At 38.6% G+C, this 20,448-nt stretch overlaps 1 protein-coding gene across 1 annotated transcript in view; it reads right to left on the minus strand.

Moving 5' to 3' along the window:
* Window positions 1-9,439, minus strand: part of tjp1b (tight junction protein 1b) — a 183,502-nt gene extending 174,063 nt beyond the window's left edge. The window contains exons 1-2 of the mRNA XM_061969741.2: window positions 9,001-9,439; window positions 5,613-5,724 (exon numbers count right to left, since the gene is read on the minus strand). Coding sequence (XP_061825725.2) covers window positions 5,613-5,724; window positions 9,001-9,439 — 551 coding nt within the window. The remainder of the gene's footprint in view (window positions 1-5,612; window positions 5,725-9,000) is intronic.
* Between the last annotated feature and the right edge of the window lie 11,009 nt (window positions 9,440-20,448).

A 20,448-nucleotide genomic window follows, 5' to 3' on the forward strand; every position in this document is an offset into this window, starting at 1 on the left:
GGACGACAATGGCACACTCGTGCAAAGCTCTTCCGGGAAATTTCTACCATATATGTAGATTTCCATTGATGTCACACTTGGGAAAAACATCAAAGGCAGGAAGTATGAAAGAAGGCAAGATTGTTACATATATATATCTCTGCTACGCCTCCATAGTTTGATTTCACATTTTTGGGACTTAGGCAGATCCCAAATACACAAAGACAGGTACCCATAGGTAAGAAAAGTTGGTTTTGCATAAAAGCCTGGACCTCTGCTAACTATCAGACAGAGGTCTAAATTGGGCCCCTAAGCAAAATTGTATTTGGAGCCCACCCTCCCAATCCAATACATTATACATTTTTAATCAAACTTTACTTCAGTTTGATGAATATTTGTACCATAACAAATTCATGGGAAATAAATAATTCAATATTATTTTTTTGTACAAATTAAGAATTTTAACAATTTATAAACCATCCTGACCAATTTCCAACCAAGATTGTAACCCAATACTGCCTGTAAAGACAAACACTCCATATGAACCAGTTAAACAATAAGGGGTAGTTTGTCATTGTATTTGTATGAGTGACGGAGCAGGAAATATGTTTGCAACAACATTTCGTTTGAAGCGCCCTGTCATTCATTGACATTCTAGATGCGCTTCTTTATGCAAAACAGGGCCCCCACAAGTTGCGGGGCCATAAGCACACCGTGTGATCTGCATATAAGGAGGGGCGGCCCTGGCTACAGACGTGACAGCTGTAAGTTTTATTATTTTATTTTTCTTCAGTGAATAGGTTAACCTAGCATGACATTAACATGCGATCGTTATGTTAGCACTTTAGCTCACGTAGATATGCTAGTGTTGCTCAGTCCCTTCCAGTCTTGTACTCACACGCCTAAACAAAGTAATTTCACTATTAGTCCACACAGTGAGCTAAACACATTACTTAATATCACACTTGACTATACAGTATATAATTGGTTCTGGGTCTGACCTTTCTCTCTGGGTCTGGAATTACCGCAAAGTGGGATTATTACACTATTTATGAATCAAATATTTTATATAGAAAATAAACTGTTCACGACCTTTTACAGTAAAGATGTTTTGTTGACATTATGATAGCCCTCTAGACATGAAATAACACCTACAGAGTCACTTTTACACTCTTGTAATCCAACACAGTAGAGCTCCCAGTCAGTGGCCATGATACTTAACAGCTCGCTCTCATTGGTTTGGTCCCATCTAGTAGCCAATACTATTGTAGTAATGATATTTTTTGTTCATTTAGCTCTTTTTTAATGCCTAAAATGCTTAATTTAGTCCAAAATTATGTAGAATGTGCTTATATCGATTAAGCGACAAACTTCAAAGCGCTGTTTGGTGAGGGGGCGACTATAGTCTCAACAACACACTACGTTGGGACAGCACGCTTCATGGAGCTGTGGCTGAATGAGCATGTATGGGACACTTGGGTCTCCCTAAACGGATTCTCGCTCATCTGCGTGGACTGGACATTGGCCGTGAGCTAGTGGAGAGCCTAGGACGGCGTCAGCTCTCTTGCCAGCTTTGTTGGGTCTATTACTGTCTCTGCCCGTGCTACCCCCTCCACTCCAGCGGACGATGGCGCGAGGTATCTCAGAAGCCACAGCGGTGTTATGTTGTTGAGATGGTGTATTTGTTTTGATTTGTTGTTTGTCTATGCATGGAGCAAGCATATGTGCGTGGTATGTAGGGTTGTACGGTATACCGGTATTAGTATAGTACCGTAGTACTAATGAATCATATTCACCGCTTATGACGCCGTTCCTGAATGTAAACAAATGCCATTGGTGGATCTATACCTGACATTCACTGTAATGATACCAAGTACAGGAGCGTATCTAGTCGATACTATTATGATTACATCAACATTTTTAGCATCACAAAATCTTCTTTCGTTTTTTAACGTTTATATTATGTTTATAAACTCAGGAAATATGTCCCTGGACACATGAGGACTTTGAATATGACCAATGTATGATCCTGTAACGACTTGGTATCGGATCGATACCTAAATTTGTGGTATCATCCAAAACTAATGTAAAGTATCAAACAACAGAAGAATAAGTGATTATCACGTTTTAACAGAAGTGTAGATAGAACATGTTAAAAGAGAAAGTAAGCAGATATTAACAGTAAATCAACAAGTAGATTAATAATTATTTTTTACAGCTTGTCCCTCATAATTTTGACAAAATAATAGAATGATAAATGACACAGTATGTTACTGCATACGTCAGCAGACTAATTAGGAGTCTTTGTTTGCTTACTTACTAATAAAAGACAAGTTGTCTTGTCCATCCCATCCATTTTCTACCGCTTATTCCCTTTGGGGTCACGGGGGGCGCTGGAGCCTATCTCAGCTACAATCGAGCGGAAGGCGGGGTACACCCTGGACAAGTCGCCACCTCATCGCAGAAGTTGTCTTGTATGTTCACTATTTTATTTAGAAAATACCGAAAAGTATTGAAATACATTTTGGTACCGGTACCAAAATATTGGTAACAGGACAACACTAGTGGTATGTATTACTTATTACTGTTTTTGTTTTTTCTTGTGTTTTACTTTTGTAGTGGCAGCTGGTTGCATCGGAGCTGTGCTCTTTTATGTCTGTTGTGTTTTTTAATGTTTCCCTCTTGTTTTCACGTGTTCTACCTTATTTTTTTGTGGACTTTTTGTATCTACACTGCAACCCTGTAATTTCCCCATCGTTTTTTAGTCTAAAAAACAAAAGTCTCAAAGCCCAGAGCTCTGTCCGCATCCTCCAATTATTTGTGGCAGCTTTAGTGTACTTTGAACAGCTATCAGCATCTTCCAATTTGTCAATACACCAGGGCAAAGCTTACTCTAATCAGCAGATGTCCTGTTATCATGGTTCCGAATAGGTATATATCTTCAACCGCCTCGACTGTAAGAGTCACAGTAGTGTGTCCAGCAACAACCACTCCGTCAGGACAGGCAGATTTCACCCAAACCCGAGATCTTGTCAACTTTATTGAGAGGTTAGTTGATCAATTCCATTGTTTTGATTTTGGAGAACAGTGCAAAAAGAACGTTGAGACAAGACAAAACAAAGAAGCGAGCAGGAGAGATAACAAAGAGGAAAAGGGAGCGTCCACCTTCGATGAGTGCCGGAGAGAAAAACTGGCCCACCACATCAATTTACGAGGCTTGCCACATTTCTAAATGTGGTCCCCCGATTCATCATTTTATGTGGCCTGTCATGCAAATAGCGTGGTGGCTCATAGTAGAGGAAGTGGGGGGAAAAAAACAGAAAACAGCGCTGTAAAAAAAACACAGGAAAAAAACTGATAAAAGTCCAAAACTGTCATGTGGGATCATGACAGTTTATATGTTTGACTATTATTGGTCCTTAGAAACCCAAGCACTCCTACAATGTAGAAGACTGATTCTCAAACTGCAGAACCCATTTAAAGGTACGCCAAAGAAGTCTGTAAATATGCACTATATATGGAGTATCATTATTGATGTTTGTGCATCGTGTGTAATTTTACAGTGGCCAAAAATATTAAATATACTTGTTTAAAAAAAAAACAACCTCGGCCTTGTTTTTAATGAATACTTAGGCCTACTACGCTACAGTATTTTATTATTGCTCATTATGGTACTTGGTGAGCCAAGGGTTTTTTAAGGTGGTACCTGGGTGGGGGAAAATTGAGAACCACTCTTTGACAGGTATTTTTGCAATAGGTCTTTGAAAACCAAAACTTTTCTACAAACCCCGTTTCCATATGAGTTGGGAAATTGTGTTAGATGTAAATATAAACGGAATACAATGATTTGCAAATCCTTTTCAACCCATATTCAATTAAATGCACTACAAAGACAAAATATTTGATGTTCAAACTCATAAACTTTTTTTTTTTTTGCAAATAATACTTAACTTAGAATTTCATGGCTGCAAAACGTGCCAAAGTAGTTGGGAAAGGGCATGTTCACCACTGTGTTGCATCACCTTTTTTTAACAACACTCAATAAACGATTGGGAACTGAGGAAACTAATTGTTGAAGCTTTGAAAGTGGAATTCTTTCCCATTCTTGTTTTATGTAGAGCTTCAGTCGTTCAACAGTCCGGGGCTCCGCTGTCGTATTTTACGCTTCATAATGCGCCACACATTTTCGATGGGAGACAGGTCTGGACTGCAGGCGGACCAGGAAAGTACCCGCACTCTTTTTTTACGAAGCCACGCTGTTGTAACACGTGCTGAATGTGGCTTGGCATTGTCTTGCTGAAATAAGCAGGGGCGTCCATGAAAAAGACGGCGCTTAGATGGCAGCATATGTTGTTCCAAAACTTGTACGTACCTTTCAGCATTAATGATGCCTTCATAGATGTGTAAGTTACCCATGCCTTGGGCACTAATGCACCCCCATACCATCACAGATGCTGGCTTTTGAACTTTGCGTCGATAACAGTCTGGATGGTTCGCTTCCCCTTTGCCGGACCAAATGAAATGTGGACTCATCAGACCACAGAACACTTTTCCATTTTGCATGAGTCCATCTTAGATGATCTCGGGCCCAGAGAAGCCGGCGGCGTTTCTGGATGTTGTTGATAAATGTCTTTTGCTTTGCATAGTAGAGCTTTAACTTGCACTTACAGATGTAGCGACAAACTGTATTTAGTGACAGTGGTTTTCTGAAGTGTTCCTGAGCCCATGTGGTGATATCCTTTAGAGATTGATGTCGGTTTTTGATACAGTGCCGTCTGAGGGATCGAAGGTCACGGTCATTCAATGTTAGTTTCCGGCCATGCCGCTTACGTGGAGTGATTTCTCCAGATTCTCTGAACCTTTTGATGATATTATGGATCGTAGATGTTGAAATCCCTAAATTTCTTGCAATTGCACTTTGAGAAACGTTGTTCTTAAAATGTTTGACTATTTGCTCACGCTGTTGTGGACAAAGGGGTGTACCTCGCCCCATCCTTTCTTGTGAAAAACTGAGCATTTTTTGGGAAGCTGTTTTTATACCCAATCATGGCACCCACCTGTTCCCAATTAGCCTGCACACCTGTGGGATGTTCCAAATAAGTGTTTGATGAGCATTCCTCAACTTTATCAGTATTTATTGCCACATTTCCTAACTTCTTTGTCACGTGTTGCTGGCATCAAATTCTAAAGTTAATGATTATTGGCAAAAAAAAATGTATCAGTTTGAACATCAAATATGTTGTCTTTGTAGCATATTCAACTGAATATGGGTTGAAAATGATTTGCAAATCATTGTATTCAGTTTATATTTACATCTAACACAATTTCCCAACTCATATGGAAACGGGGTTTGTAACATTTATAGGAAGAACTTTTAGTACATTTTTGCAGAAGGTCCTAAAAACAGTAGAGCCTCCTCATTCAGAATATATTTACATAAATACTGCTTTATATAGGATAGTATATTTATGTCTTTTGTGTTTTTTTAAATGTTTCCCTCTTGTTTTCATGTGTTTTCCTTATTTTGTTGTGGACTTTTCGTATCTGCACTGCAACCCTGTAATTTCCCCATCGTGGGATAAATACAGTATTGCCAATCCAATCCAAGATCACTCCAACTTTAGCCATCTTACCTGGAGTCAAAGACAGGGTCGGTGTACATTGGAGGGAAGCACAAAGGTTCCTTTCCTGGGCTGTTTGGGGAAAGAGGAGAGCCTCCTTTCTTTCCTCCTCCTTGACCACCGTCTGGTGACGCAGAGTGAAAGAAGCCATTGTTGATTACCATCCCTTACTATAGTGCTATTAATACGAGCATATTTACCTCAAAGGAGCATTTTATTATTTTTGGGACATTATTTCCTGATCCTAAAACGCAAAAATAATACATTTTCAACAAAATAGTCAAGTTCAAACACTTTTGCCTCTGACACTACAAGTCCCATGGTGCTCCCCACTTCCGTCATCACGTTAGCCTTTTTTTCCCACGGACTTCGTTTAAAGTCCAAGCAGTGATTTCACGACACAAATAGGTGACACTGATTCAAAAATGGTGTCTCTTCAATCTTTAAATTGTGTCTGTAACGAAATAAATGCTGACTCATTTCATTGAAGCTTAACAGCTGGTATGCTAATTGTTTTCTCTCTGCTGCTCGTGCCTCAACCAAGAAGTACGGTGGCCTTTTAGGGTTAAAAAAGCTTTCCATTGTCAGTAATGAGATGGACTCCCTTGAGGTCAGTTGTAACAAAGTGTAATGTTGACTTATTAGGTTACTCAGTACTAAATATATATGCATGCACAAAATGTCAACCATATATATATATATATATATATAAATATATATTAGGGGTGTGGGAAAATTTGATTCGAATTTGAATCGCGATTCTCACGTTGTGCGATTCAGAATCAATCCAACAAAACAATATGCAGCAATACCATAACAATGCAATCCAAATCAAAAACCAAACCCGACCCACCAACACTAAGAACTGCAATAAACAGAGCATTTGAGAGGAGACACAAACACGACACAGAACAAACCAAAAGTAGTGAAACAAAAATGAATATTATCAACAACAGTATCAATATTAGTTACAATTTCAACATAGCAGTGATTAAAAATCCCTCATTGACATTATCATTCGACATTTATAAAAAAATAAGAAAAAAAGAACAATAGCGTCACAGTGGCTTACACTTGCATCACATCTCATAAGCTTGACAACACACTGTGTCCAATATTTTCACAAAGATAAAATAAGTCATATTTTTGGTTCATTTAATAGTTAAAACAAATTTACATTATTGCAATCAGTTGATAAAACATTGTCCTTTACAATTATAAAAGCTTTTTACAAAAATCTACTACTCTGCTTGCATGTCAGCAGACTGGGGTAGATCCTGCTGAAATCCTATCTATTGAATGGATAGAGAATCGTTTTGAATCGGAAAAAAATCGTTTTGAATCGAGAATCGTGTTGAATTGAAAAAAATCGATTTTGAATCGAATCGTGACTCCAAGAATCGATATTGAATCGAATCGTGGGACACCCAAAGATTCACAGCCCTAATATATATATATATATATATATATATATATATATATATATATATGTATATATATATATATATATATATATATACACGCTAGGTCAGAAAAAACACAGAGGCTATATCATCCCTACAAGCCTGTTTCGCAAGTTTCCCTGCTCATCAGGGGATTTTATTGAAGTGTCTGTGCCTGTTACATGTATATATAGGGTACATTACATGGGGGTGTGGCCATTGTTGCAACAATGGCCACACCCCCATGTAATGTACCCTATATATACTGCGAAACAGGCTTGTAGGGATGATAGAGCGTCAGTGTTTTTTCTGACCTAACGAACGTATATTCCGCTCTACCCCGGTATTGAGCACTGTATAAACGGATAAACCACAGAAACCTCGAGTATATATATATATATATATATATATATATATATATATATATATATATATATATATATATATATATATAGTATATACTGTATATATAGTATATATATATATATATATATATTTGTTTGTTGTTGTTTTTTGTTTGTTTGTTTGTTTGTTTGTTTGTTTGTTTTTGTTGTTGTTTTTTATTTATTTTTTTATTTTATACTAACATATTTTACCAAACAGATTATTTGGGCTTTGTTTTTGCCTTAATATCATTGCAAGCTATTTATTTCCCTCCTGGCATGCGTAATGTTCAGGCTATCATTTTGACGTGTGCCCCAGACTGCAGACACGTTGGCCATATGTCGTCTATGTTGTCCGCGGCTAGTTACAAATGTAATCCCCTCAGCCTTCCCCGGTTTAACAGGCTATATTTATGTTGGCTCTTAGTCTGCAATGCTGGCTTAATTCAAAGTAGTTTCCCGCTCTATTTGTTCATATTATTGGGTTACTTACTGTCATTCAACCAGCGGTGTGCCATCAGGGCCAGCAAGGCCTTCTCTGCTGGACTAACATAACCAGAAATCATGATCATAATTAAAGATAAAAGTATTTTTTTTATTCATTTTCCCTAAATATCTAAAAGTATTCATATTCTCTTCATGTCATATTATGCTCCTTCCAGTGCTGTTGTTTTTAGGTTAGAGTTTTTATCCAATCAGAATTCAGCTAGCTTATGTTGCCATGCTGTACCAAATCTGCCCGAAGCCTACAGAATCAACAATGCTGGCGTCTGTGCACTGTAAGTGAACGGGGACATAAAGTTGATAGACAGTTGCGATAGCCAATCAGATCATGAGTTCTTGTCAGTAAGGCCTTCTAGATGGCCTAAGGCAGATTGCTATGAGCTAGGTAACATAAGAACTCCATTACCCAGCATGCCACTGTAGTGAAGCGCATGTGCAGTAGCCCCGTTTAGACATGCGGGATGTTTTTGATGAGCACCTTGTGGAGTAAACTTTAAGAACTCAGCCAACACGCCTCGTCTGCATCTTTTATGATTAGACAAGACAACACATATATTTGCAAAGCCATTTTCAAGAAGGATATTTAAAGAGAAACTACATCTTGATTACCATTCAATGTCGGCCAACCTCGGAAGCTCGAATGGGTTCTACAGATTGTGAGTTCAGATGTTTTATGTATTTATTTCTCACATTTAATATGTTTTTTGCAATTTTAATTTTGACAGTACCACATAAGATATGTTTTAATTGCTGATGTGGGTTTATTGATTTTTTAATGCGCCAGAAAATAACCCTTTATGTACACTGTTAGTGGTGATTCAATACCCAGTAGTGTGTAAATGTGCTCCTGTATAGTATTTCTCCAGCAATGGTCTTGAGGGGACATAAATGACGGTATTTTGAGAGGTAATCATTGAAGTCGGACATCACCTAAGGCCTAGGTGGGAAACGCACGGCCCGCCACTGCATTCAAGTAAAGTACTGGTTTGTTAAAAATGGCACCCACAGTACAAGAATGTGTTATTGGTGAGCAATATGGTTGGTGTGTGTAGTATGATGTCATGAACGTACCGTCTCTGTCCAACAGAAAGCAGGTGAGCAGGTGAGGACACACCTCCTCCAAAACTGAGCAGAAGGAGCAGAAAGCAGCCGGTCCTTTAGAAGACAGACGGTCCAGAAATATCTCGGTGCACTTTTTGTTGGAGTCTTGTCCGAGTATTTCCTTGTACTCCCCGAGCGAGAAGACCTTGTCGTAGACCAAGTATGGCAGCACCGTGTTGACGTCCAGCTCGCTCAGGAGTTTCTGCCTGTGCTGTTTGAGGATCTTTGCGGCCCAGCGCGTCTTCTGCTTGGTGCACGACCTCCTGGAGGACCTGTGCACCTGCTGCCTCTTCTGCTTCCTCACAAACCACTTCTTCGTGCCGCTGCCAAACATCTTCAAGTTGAGCAGGCCCCCCAACACGTCTTCCACAGCTTTGTCAGCACACTTCCCAAGTGAGGGGAGGTGCATATTTCATGCCGGAGAAGCCACCATGCCACATATTCCTGTAGAAGATCACTTTGTTGTTGTTGTTGTTGTTGTTGTAGTCCCAGTCAGGAAGAGACAATCTGGACAGTCACTATCTGGGTACTTACTGCCACTAAGAAGATTAGCAGACTCTTAAATACACCAATGCAAACTGCCACCGCGCTGATCAGACACCCTCCACATATTTCACAATATATAACACCCTCTTATTGATCATAATATGTCTAAAAAGCATATAAAAACAACATAGTAGTCTGTAGACTCCACGTCAGCCACATCTTTAAATGTGGTCATTTAAAGTGGCCTGCCACATCATTTGAGCTGTTCAACCTCGTCATTTTATGTGGTCAGCTACATCATTTTATATGGTCCGCCACTTTATTTTATATGGCCTGCCACGTCATTTTACGTGGTTATTTAATGTGGTCATTTAATACGGCCCGCTGCATCATTTTAAATGTTCCGCTCCATCATTTTACGTGGTCAGCCACGTCATTAAATGTGGTTATTTAAAGTGGCCTGCCACATAATTTGAGCTGTTCAACCTCGTCATTTTATGTGGTCAGCTACATCATTTTACATGGTCCGCCACATTATTTTATAAGGCCTGCCACGCCATTTAATTTGGTCCGCAACATCATTTTATGTGGTCCGCCACATTATTTTATAAGGCCTGCCACGCCATTTAATTTGGTCCACAACATCATTTTATGTGGTCATATAATATGGCCGCCACTTCATTTTAGATGTTCCGCTTCATCATTTTATGTGGTCAGCCACATCATTAAACGTGGTTATTTAAAGTGGCCCGCCACATAATTAGAGCTGTTCAACCTCGTCATTTTATGTGGTCAGCTACATCATTTTACATGGTCCGCCACATTATTTTATAAGGCCTGCCACGCCATTTAATTTGGTCCGCAACATCATTTTATGTGGTCCGCCACGTCATTTTCTGTGGTCATTTAATATGGCCGCCACATAATTTTAGATGTTCTGCTTCATCATTTTATGTGGTCAGCCACATCATTAAATGTGGTTATTTAAAGTGGCCCGCCACATAATTTGAGCTATTTTGCTTCGTCATTTTATGTGGTCCGCCACATTATTTTATAAGGACTGCCACATTATTTAATTTGGTCCACTATATAATTTTATGTGGTCCGCCACTTTATTTTATAAGGCCTACCACATCATTTAATTTGGTCCGCCACATCATTTTCTGTGGTCATTTAATATGGTGGCCACATCATTTTAGATGTTCCGCTTCATCATTTTATGTGGTCAGCCACATCATTAAATGTGGTTATTTAAAGTGGCCCGCCACATAATTTGTGCTATTTTGCTTCGTCATTTTATGTGGTCCGCCACGTCATTTTCTGTGGTCATTTAATCTGGCCGCCACATCATTTTAGATGTTCTGCTTCATCTTTTTATGTGATCAGCCACATCATTAAATTTGGTCATTTAAAGTGGCCCGCCACATAATTTGAGCTGTTCTGCTTCATCATTTTGTATGGTTCACCACATCATTTTATAAGGCCTGCCATGTCATTTAATTTGGTCCGCCACATCATTTTATGTGGTCATTTAACGCATACTTGCCAACCCTCCCGAATTTTCCGGGAGACTCCCGAAATTCAGCGCCTCTCCCGAAAACCTCCCGGGACAAATATTCTCCCGAAAATCTCCCGATTTTCAGCCGGAGCTGGAGGCCACGCCCCCTCCAGCTCCATGCAGACCTGAGTGAGGACAGCCTTTTTTCACAATGGGAGGACAACAGGGTGACAAGAACTAAATCATCCAGACTAGAGATAAATTGTATTATTATGTTTATCTTACCTAAAAATAAATATATTTATTAATTTAAAAAAAACAAAAAACTAAATAACTAAATACATTTTTACTATATTTTGCTAAAAACATCAAAATTAATTGTATTTTTTATTTTATTTTTTCTGACTCCTTATTACATCCAGCCATAGAATTATACTGGTACATTAAAATAAACATATTTGAAATAATAAAATTTAAATTATCATAATAATTCATTTAAAATGACCATATTTAATTATTAAAATAATTGCTTGTTTATCAACAACTTTAGCATTTTATTCTTTACATTTTTAAGCTCTCAGAAGCCAAGTTATGTTATATTCATGTTATATTTATGCAAGTTTGAAGTATCAAGTATCTAAACACAGTTTTGTTTGCATATTTTCAGGATGTAGATAAATATATATATATATATATATATATATATATATATATATATATATATATATATATATATATATATATATATATATATATATATATATATATATATATATATATATATATGTATATGTATGTGTATATATATATGTGTATATGTATATATATATGTATATATATAAATGTGTATATATATATGTGTACATGTATATATATATATATATATGCATATATATATATATATATATATATATATATATATATATACATATATATATATATATATATATATATATATATATATATATATATATATATATATATATATATATATATATACAGGTAAAAGCCAGTAAATTAGAATATTTTGAAAAACTTGATTTATTTCAGTAATTGCATTCAAAAGGTGTAACTTGTACATTATATTTATTCATTGCACACAGACTGATGCATTCAAATGTTTATTTCATTTAATTTTGATGATTTGAAGTGGCAACAAATGAAAATCCAAAATTCCGTGTGTCACAAAATTAGAATATTACTTAAGGCTAATACAAAAAAGGGATTTTTAGAAATGTTGGCCAACTGAAAAGTATGAAAATGAAAAATATGAGCATGTACAATACTCAATACTTGGTTGGAGCTCCTTTTGCCTCAATTACTGCGTTAATGCGGCGTGGCATGGAGTCGATGAGTTTCTGGCACTGCTCAGGTGTTATGAGAGCCCAGGTTGCTCTGATAGTGGCCTTCAACTCTTCTGCGTTTTTGGGTCTGGCATTCTGCATCTTCCTTTTCACAATACCCCACAGATTTTCTATGGGGCTAAGGTCAGGGGAGTTGGCGGGCCAATTTAGAACAGAAATACCATGGTCCGTAAACCAGGCACGGGTAGATTTTGCGCTGTGTGCAGGCGCCAAGTCCTGTTGGAACTTGAAATCTCCATCTCCATAGAGCAGGTCAGCAGCAGGAAGCATGAAGTGCTCTAAAACTTGCTGGTAGACGGCTGCGTTGACCCTGGATCTCAGGAAACAGAGTGGACCGACACCAGCAGATGACATGGCACCCCAAACCATCACCCAACCATGCAAATTTTGCATTTCCTTTGGAAATCGAGGTCCCAGAGTCTGGAGGAAGACAGGAGAGGCACAGGATCCACGTTGCCTGAAGTCTAGTGTAAAGTTTCCACCATCAGTGATGGTTTGGGGTGCCATGTCATCTGCTGGTGTCGGTCCACTCTGTTTCCTGAGATCCAAGGTCAACGCAGCCGTCTACCAGCAAGTTTTAGAGCACTTCATGCTTCCTGCTGCTGACCTGCTCTATGGAGATGGAGATTTCAAGTTCCAACAGGACTTGGCGCCTGCACACAGCGCAAAATCTACCCGTGCCTGGTTTACGGACCATGGTATTTCTGTTCTAAATTGGCCCGCCAACTCCCCTGACCTTAGCCCCATTGAAAATCTGTGGGGTATTGTGAAAAGGAAGATGCAGAATGCCAGACCCAAAAACGCAGAAGAGTTGAAGGCCACTATCAGAGCAACCTGGGCTCTCATAACACCTGAGCAGTGCCAGAAACTCATCGACTCCATGCCACGCCGCATTAACGCAGTAATTGAGGCAAAAGGAGCTCCAACCAAGTATTGAGTATTGTACATGCTCATATTTTTCATTTTCATACTTTTCAGTTGGCCAACATTTCTAAAAATCCCTTTTTTGTATTAGCCTTAAGTAATATTCTAATTTTGTGACACACGGAATTTTGGATTTTCATTTGTTGCCACTTCAAATCATCAAAATTAAATGAAATAAACATTTGAATGCATCAGTCTGTGTGCAATGAATAAATATAATGTACAAGTTACACCTTTTGAATGCAATTACTGAAATAAATCAAGTTTTTCAAAATATTCTAATTTACTGGCTTTTACCTGTATATATATATATATATATATATATATATATATATATATATATATGAAATACTTGACTTGGTGAATTCTAGCTGTCAATATACTCCTCCCCTCTTAACCACGCCCCGCCCCACCCCCACCCCCCTACCTCCCGAAATCGGAGGTCTCAAGGTTGGCAAGTATGATTTAACGTGGTCATTTAATGTGGTCATTTAAAGTGACCCGCCACATAATTGTAGCTGTTCTGCCAAATTATTTTATATGGCCTGCCACATCATATAATTTGGTCAGCTACATAAGTTTATGTGGTCCTCCACGTCATTATGTCGTCCGCCACAACATTTATCTTGGCCCACCACTTCCTTTTAGCTGTTCTGCCTCATCATTTTATGTGGTCCTCCACGTCCTTTTATATGATCCACCACAATATTTTATATGGCCTGCTACATATTTTTAACGTGGTCTGTCACATAATTTTGTTTGGTCCACCACAACATTTTACGTGGCCAGCCAAATAATTTTATCAGCCCAATTATTTTAGTAGGCCTGCCACATAATTTTATGTTGCACGTCACATCATTTTATGTGGACCGCCACATTATTTTATCTTACGTGGAGTGATTTCTCCAGATTCTCTGAAACTTTTGATGATATCATGGACCGTAGATGTTGAAATCCCTAATTTCATTGCAATTGCACTTTGAGAAATGTTGTTCTTAAACTGTTTGACTATTTGCTCACGCAGTTGTGGACAAAGGGGTGTACCTCGCCCCATCCTTTCTTGTGAAAGACTGAGCATTTTTTGGGAAGCTGTTTTTATACCCAATCATGGCACCCACCTGTTCCCAATTAGCCTGCACACCTGTGGGATGTTCCAAATAAGTGTTTGATGAGCATTCCTCAACTTTATCAGTATTTATTGCCACCTTTCCCAACTTCTTTGTCACGTGTTGCTGGCATCAAATTCTAAGGTTAATGATTATTTGCAAAAAAAAAAAAAGTTTATCAGTTTGAACATCAAATATGTTGTCTTTGTAGCATATTCAACTGAATATGGGTTGAAAATGATTTGTAAATCATTGTATTCTTTTTATATTTACATCTAACACAATTTCCCAACTCATAAGGAAACGGGGTTTGTAGAATATATTTACATAAATACTGCTTTATGTGGGATAGTATATTTAAAGAAAATAAATAAAAGGATGTCGGCCCATTTTTTATACCTGAAAATGTAGTCAATAGAATAACCTAGTCAAGCATCGCTCTCATTAAAACATGACATTGTGTGCTTTCAACCGTGTAATTCAGGTTTTGCCCCCGGCTCCAAATTACTAGCATGAAAGTGACCCTTAATTAAGATAAGATGAAAACATTTTTTCTGGGTGTCAAAGTCTTACAATGAGACATCAGGTTTAAGTCAGAAGCAAAAAGAGAGCAGGAAGGACATTTATAGGGGAGGCTGATGTGTTGTAATAAAAATCTATAGAAAAAGGTAACAGGATGGGATACACTTTACTCATCCCACAATAGGAAAATGATGTGGTTGCATTGCAGATACAAAAAGTCCACATAATGCAGCATAAACCGGGATGACCTTGTGTGAACACATCAGACGAGGTGGAGCAGTACCGTACTCAGTCTTTCCCACAAGGGGGAACTATTTGATCTATCTCAGGGCATTCAATCGATCACAACTGGACTGTTTGGTTTGTCTTGGAAGACGTTTCGTCTCTCATCCGAGTAGGCTTCATCAGTTCGTGCTCATAGACTTAGATTGGTCAGATCTTGTCTAGCGGCTGATGCCAAAACCCCAAATGTTTATACTCCAAAAAACCAGGATGGTGTGCCTGGGAAAGAATGGTTTTGCCCTATTGTAGTGATAAAAACAACTGTTTTAATGCAAACGACCAATCCTAACTGTCAAAGCCAACGACAATCGTTGAAATGTAGTTCCCCCTTGTTAATGAAGTGAATTAATTAACTCATATTACAAACCCCGTTTCCATATGAGTTGGGAAATTGTGTTAGATGTAAATATAAACGGAATACAATGATTTGCAAATCATTTTCAACCCATATTCAATTGAATGCACTACAAAGACAAGATATTTGATGTTCAAACTCATAAACTTAATTTTATTTTAAGAATGATAATTAACTTAGTAGTTGGGAAAGGGCATGTTCACCACTGTGTTACATGGCCTTTCCTTTTAACAACACTCAGTAAACATTTGGGAACTGAGGAGACACATTTTTTAAGCTTCTCAGGTAGAATTCTTTCCCATTCTTGCTTGATGTACAGCTTAAGTTGTTCAACAGTCCGGGGGTCTCCGTTGTGGTATTTTAAGCTTCATAATGCGCCACACATTTTCAATGGGAGACAGGTCTGGACTACAGGCAGGCCAGTCTAGTACCCGCACTCTTTTACTATGAAGCCACGTTGATGTAACACGTGGCTTGGCATTGTCTTGCTGAAATAAGCAGGGGCGTCAATGGTAACGTTGCTTGGATGGCAACATATGTTGCTCCAAAACCTGTATGTACCTTTCAGCATTAATGCCGCCTTCACAGATGTGTAAGTTGCCCATATCTTGGGCACTAATACACCCCCATACCATCACAGATGTTGGATTTTCAACTTTGCGCCTATAACAATCCGGATGGTTCTTTTCCTCTTTGGTCCGGAGGACACGACGTCCACGGTTTCCAAAAACAATTTGAAATGTGGACTCGTCAGACCACAGAACACTTTTCCACTTTGTATCAGTCCATCTTAGATGAGCTCAGGCCCAGCGAAGCCGACGGCGTTTCTGGGTGTTGTTGATAAACGGTTTTCGCCTTGCATAGGAGAGTTTTAACTTGCACTTACAGATGTAGCGACCAACTGTAGTTACTGACAGTGGTTTTCTGAAGTGTTCCTGAGCCCATGTGGTGATATCCTTTACACACTGATGTCGCTTGTTGATGCAGTACAGCCTGAGGGATCGAAGGTCACAGGCTTAGCTGCTTACGTGCAGTGATTTCTCCAGATTCTCTGAACCCTTTGATATTACGGACCGTAGATGGTGAAATCCCTAAATTCCTTGCAATAGCTGGTTGAGAAAGGTTTTTCTTAAACTGTTCAACAATTTGCTTACGCATTTGTTGACAAAGTGGTGACCCTCGCCCCATCTTTGTTTGTGAATGACTGAGCATTTCATGGAATCTACTTTTATACCCAATCATGGCACCCACCTGTTCCTAATTTGCCTGTTCACTTGTGGGATGTTCCAAATAAGTGTTTGATGAGCATTCCTCAACTTTATCAGTATTTATTGCCACTTTTCCCAACTTCTTTATCACGTGTTGCTGGCATCAAATTCTAAAGTTAATGATTATTTGCAAAAAAAAAAAATGTTTATCAGTTTGAACTTTAAATATGTTGTCTTTGTAGCATATTCAACTGAATATGGGTTGAAAATGATTTGCAAATCATTGTATTCCGTTTATATTTACATCTAACACAATTTCCCAACTCATATGGAAACAGGGTTTGTATGTTCTACATATGGTGAATGTTCATATTCATCTTGGAGAAAGCAAACCACCAAGTTTAAGTAAATAGTTCCGTTAGAGCACATAATAAGATAAGGCCCCTTAGTTTGATATTCGCAGGTGGATTGGATCACTTCTCGCAGGAAAAAGGCCCTAATTGGGACTTCGGAATGCAAAAGTGATAACCGTATCCTTGTGTAGAGACTACCTGTCTAGCTCAACGTCAACATTTAAGTTATGACTTAAAGCAGTTGTTTTCCAGACACTTGCACATGAACATCTCCTTTTATGGTGATGATGTACTCTCCTGACTTAGCACACACACACACACACACACACACACACACACACACACACACACACATAGAGAAACAGGAAGGAGGAATATTTAAACGGATGGTTTGGCTTCTCCAAGATAGGAGTGCCTCATTTTCTTGACCTGACCTCCTCCAGGGAACTGCAGTCCTGTATAATGACGCTCGCTTGTAATAAAGCAACTTTTGGTTCAGTAAAGCGTCTCCGACGTCTCTTTTGATCCAGCCTCACTGCCATGTCACCCTTCTGTCCGGACGAGGATGACAAGACCAGAAATACACTTCATTAGCATTGAGGTATTGTGTGGCAGAACAATCGCTGTCGATCGACTACTACCAGTCCAAAATAGCCGAAATCCCCCGCGTAAGCATTCCATTCAGTTGTAAACAAATGGCACAAATAGGATTCTGGTCCCCTTCTGTGACCAGAATGTTTCTAACTCCTGTTATTTGTTGGAGGCTAAATTGCAGAATCTTTTAGAAATGGTTGAAATCAAACATATATTAACGGAAACTGGGTAACACATGGCACACAAAGCTTAACCTAATGTTACTATTACAATCTACAAGGTTAATACATTTTGCTTGTCTTTCTTCCCCTCCATTTACCTGCTTTCTTTTGTATTTCAAGTTATCATTACATATATGTATTGTTGCATTTGAAACAATTGTATTGTTGATAATAGAGGTAATTATTGTTACTATTGTTTGTCAATACGTGGTCCTTGGGGTTTGTTTTCCCGGAATGCAAAGGAAAGTTGGCGCGGGCAAGACGTGAATGTAAGTACATATTTTTATTTTAACACTAACAGACTACAAAAAAGGAAGCAAACAAAAGGCGCGCACAATAGCGGAGAACAAACTTGACTAATGAAACAAAACTTCCACAAAGGCAGAAACTATGAACAATAAACAAAAACTTACTTGGCATGAAACTATAGTAGCATGAAGACAAAACAAGGTAGCAGGGGTGTCAGAAGAAGCATGGTATGAAAGGATAGATAATGTCACCAGGACGAACAACAGAAACAGACCGGCTTAAATAGCAGTGACATGATCAGTGATAACAGGTGCGTGACTCAAAACGTGAAACAGGTGCGTGACATGACAGGTGAAAACTAATGGGTTGCTATGGTGACAAAACAAACAAAAGTGCACAAAGAGTCCAAAAACAAAACCGAACATGACTAAAACAAAACATGATCACACAGACATGATAATTCTTTATCAATAGTGCTATTTATATTGGTATTTGTATTGCTCCATTTGTAGTGCAATAATGTTCATTGTCATTTCTGTATTATTATTTACTTCACTAACAGCTTCTTTGCTATCACTTTTTGTATCATATTTGGACATATTGTATTTGCTGATGTTGTTCTCTTGTTGTTGTTGTTGTTGTTGTTGTTGTTGTGTTTGTTGTTGTTATTGTTATGTTTGTTGTTGTTATTGTTGTGTTTGTTGTTGTATTGTTGTTAAGCTAGAACTAGCCAGCACCAGGCTGGATAATTCCTGTACGCATAGCAATTTTCTTAGAATAACACACAACTCACATAATGTGTTTTCTGTTGTGAATGTGTCCGGGGTAGATATGCATTCTACTGAGGTGGCAAATCATGATGCGTTCAGTCGATCGCAGCATCAAGCAAACAATCTGAAAATTCCCGTCGTATCAATTCCTAGATATGGTCGAAACTATTTAAAGTGCACTACGTATAATAAACGCAACATTATTAATATTTCTACTACGGATAATTTAAACAAAAACTCGTCAAAACAGCCCAATACTTATAATATGGGCTTTTTAAACATAAGATCATTGTCTCCCAAAACGTTATTAGTTAATGAGGTCATTAGAGACAACAATCTTAACGTCATTGGTCTTAGCGAAACCTGGCTCAAACCAGACGAATTTTTTGCGCTAAATGAGGCATCTCCTCCTAACTATACGAATGCGCATATTGCCCGTCCCCTTAAAAGGGGTGGGGGGGTCGCACTAATATACAATGAAAACTTTAACCTTACCCCTAACCTAAATAATAAATACAAATCGTTTGAGGTGCTTACTATGAGGTCTGTCGCACCGCTGCCTCTCGATATGGCTGTTATCTACCGCCCCCCAGGGCCCTACTCGGACTTTATTAATGAATTCTCAGAGTTCGTTGCTGATCTAGTGACGCACGCAGACAATATAATCATAATGGGGGACTTTAATATCCATATGAATACCCCATCGGACCCTCAGTGCGTGGCGCTCCAGACTATAATTGATAGCTGTGGTCTTACACAAATAATAAATGAACCTACGCATCGCAACGGCAATACGATAGATCTAGTGCTGGTCAGGGGTGTCACCACCTCCAAAGTTATGGTACTCCCGTATACTAAAGTAATGTCCGATCATTACCTTATAAAATTCGAAGTTCTGACTCATTGTCAACAAACTAATAATAATAATAACTGCTATAGCAGCCGCAACATTAATGCCGCCACAACGATGACTCTTGCTGACCTACTGCCTTCGGTAATGGCACCATTCCCAAATTATGTCGGCTCTATTGATAACCTCACTAACACTTTGACAATGCCCTGCGCAAAACCATTGATAGTATAGCACCGCTAAAACAAAAAAGGGCCCCTAAAAGGCGCACCCCATGGTTTACAGAGGAAACCAGAGCTCATAAATTATCATGTAGAAAGTTGGAACGCAAATGGCGCGCGACCAAGCTTGAGGTTTTCCATCAAGCATGGAGTGATAGTTTAATATCGTATAAACGCATGCTTACCTTAGCTAAAGCTAAATATTACTCAAATCTCATCCGCCTCAACAAAAACGACCCTAAATTTTTGTTTAGTACAGTAGCATCGCTAACCCAACAAGGGACTCCTCCCAATAGCTCCACCCACTCGGCAGATGACTTTATGAATTTCTTTAATAAGAAAATTGAACTCATTAGAAAGGAGATTAAAGACAACGCATCCCAGCTACAACTGGGTTCTATGAACACAGATACAA

Source organism: Nerophis lumbriciformis, linkage group LG10 (genome assembly GCF_033978685.3).
Source record: "Nerophis lumbriciformis linkage group LG10, RoL_Nlum_v2.1, whole genome shotgun sequence".
In the NCBI taxonomy this organism is placed as follows: Eukaryota; Metazoa; Chordata; class Actinopteri; order Syngnathiformes; family Syngnathidae; genus Nerophis; species Nerophis lumbriciformis.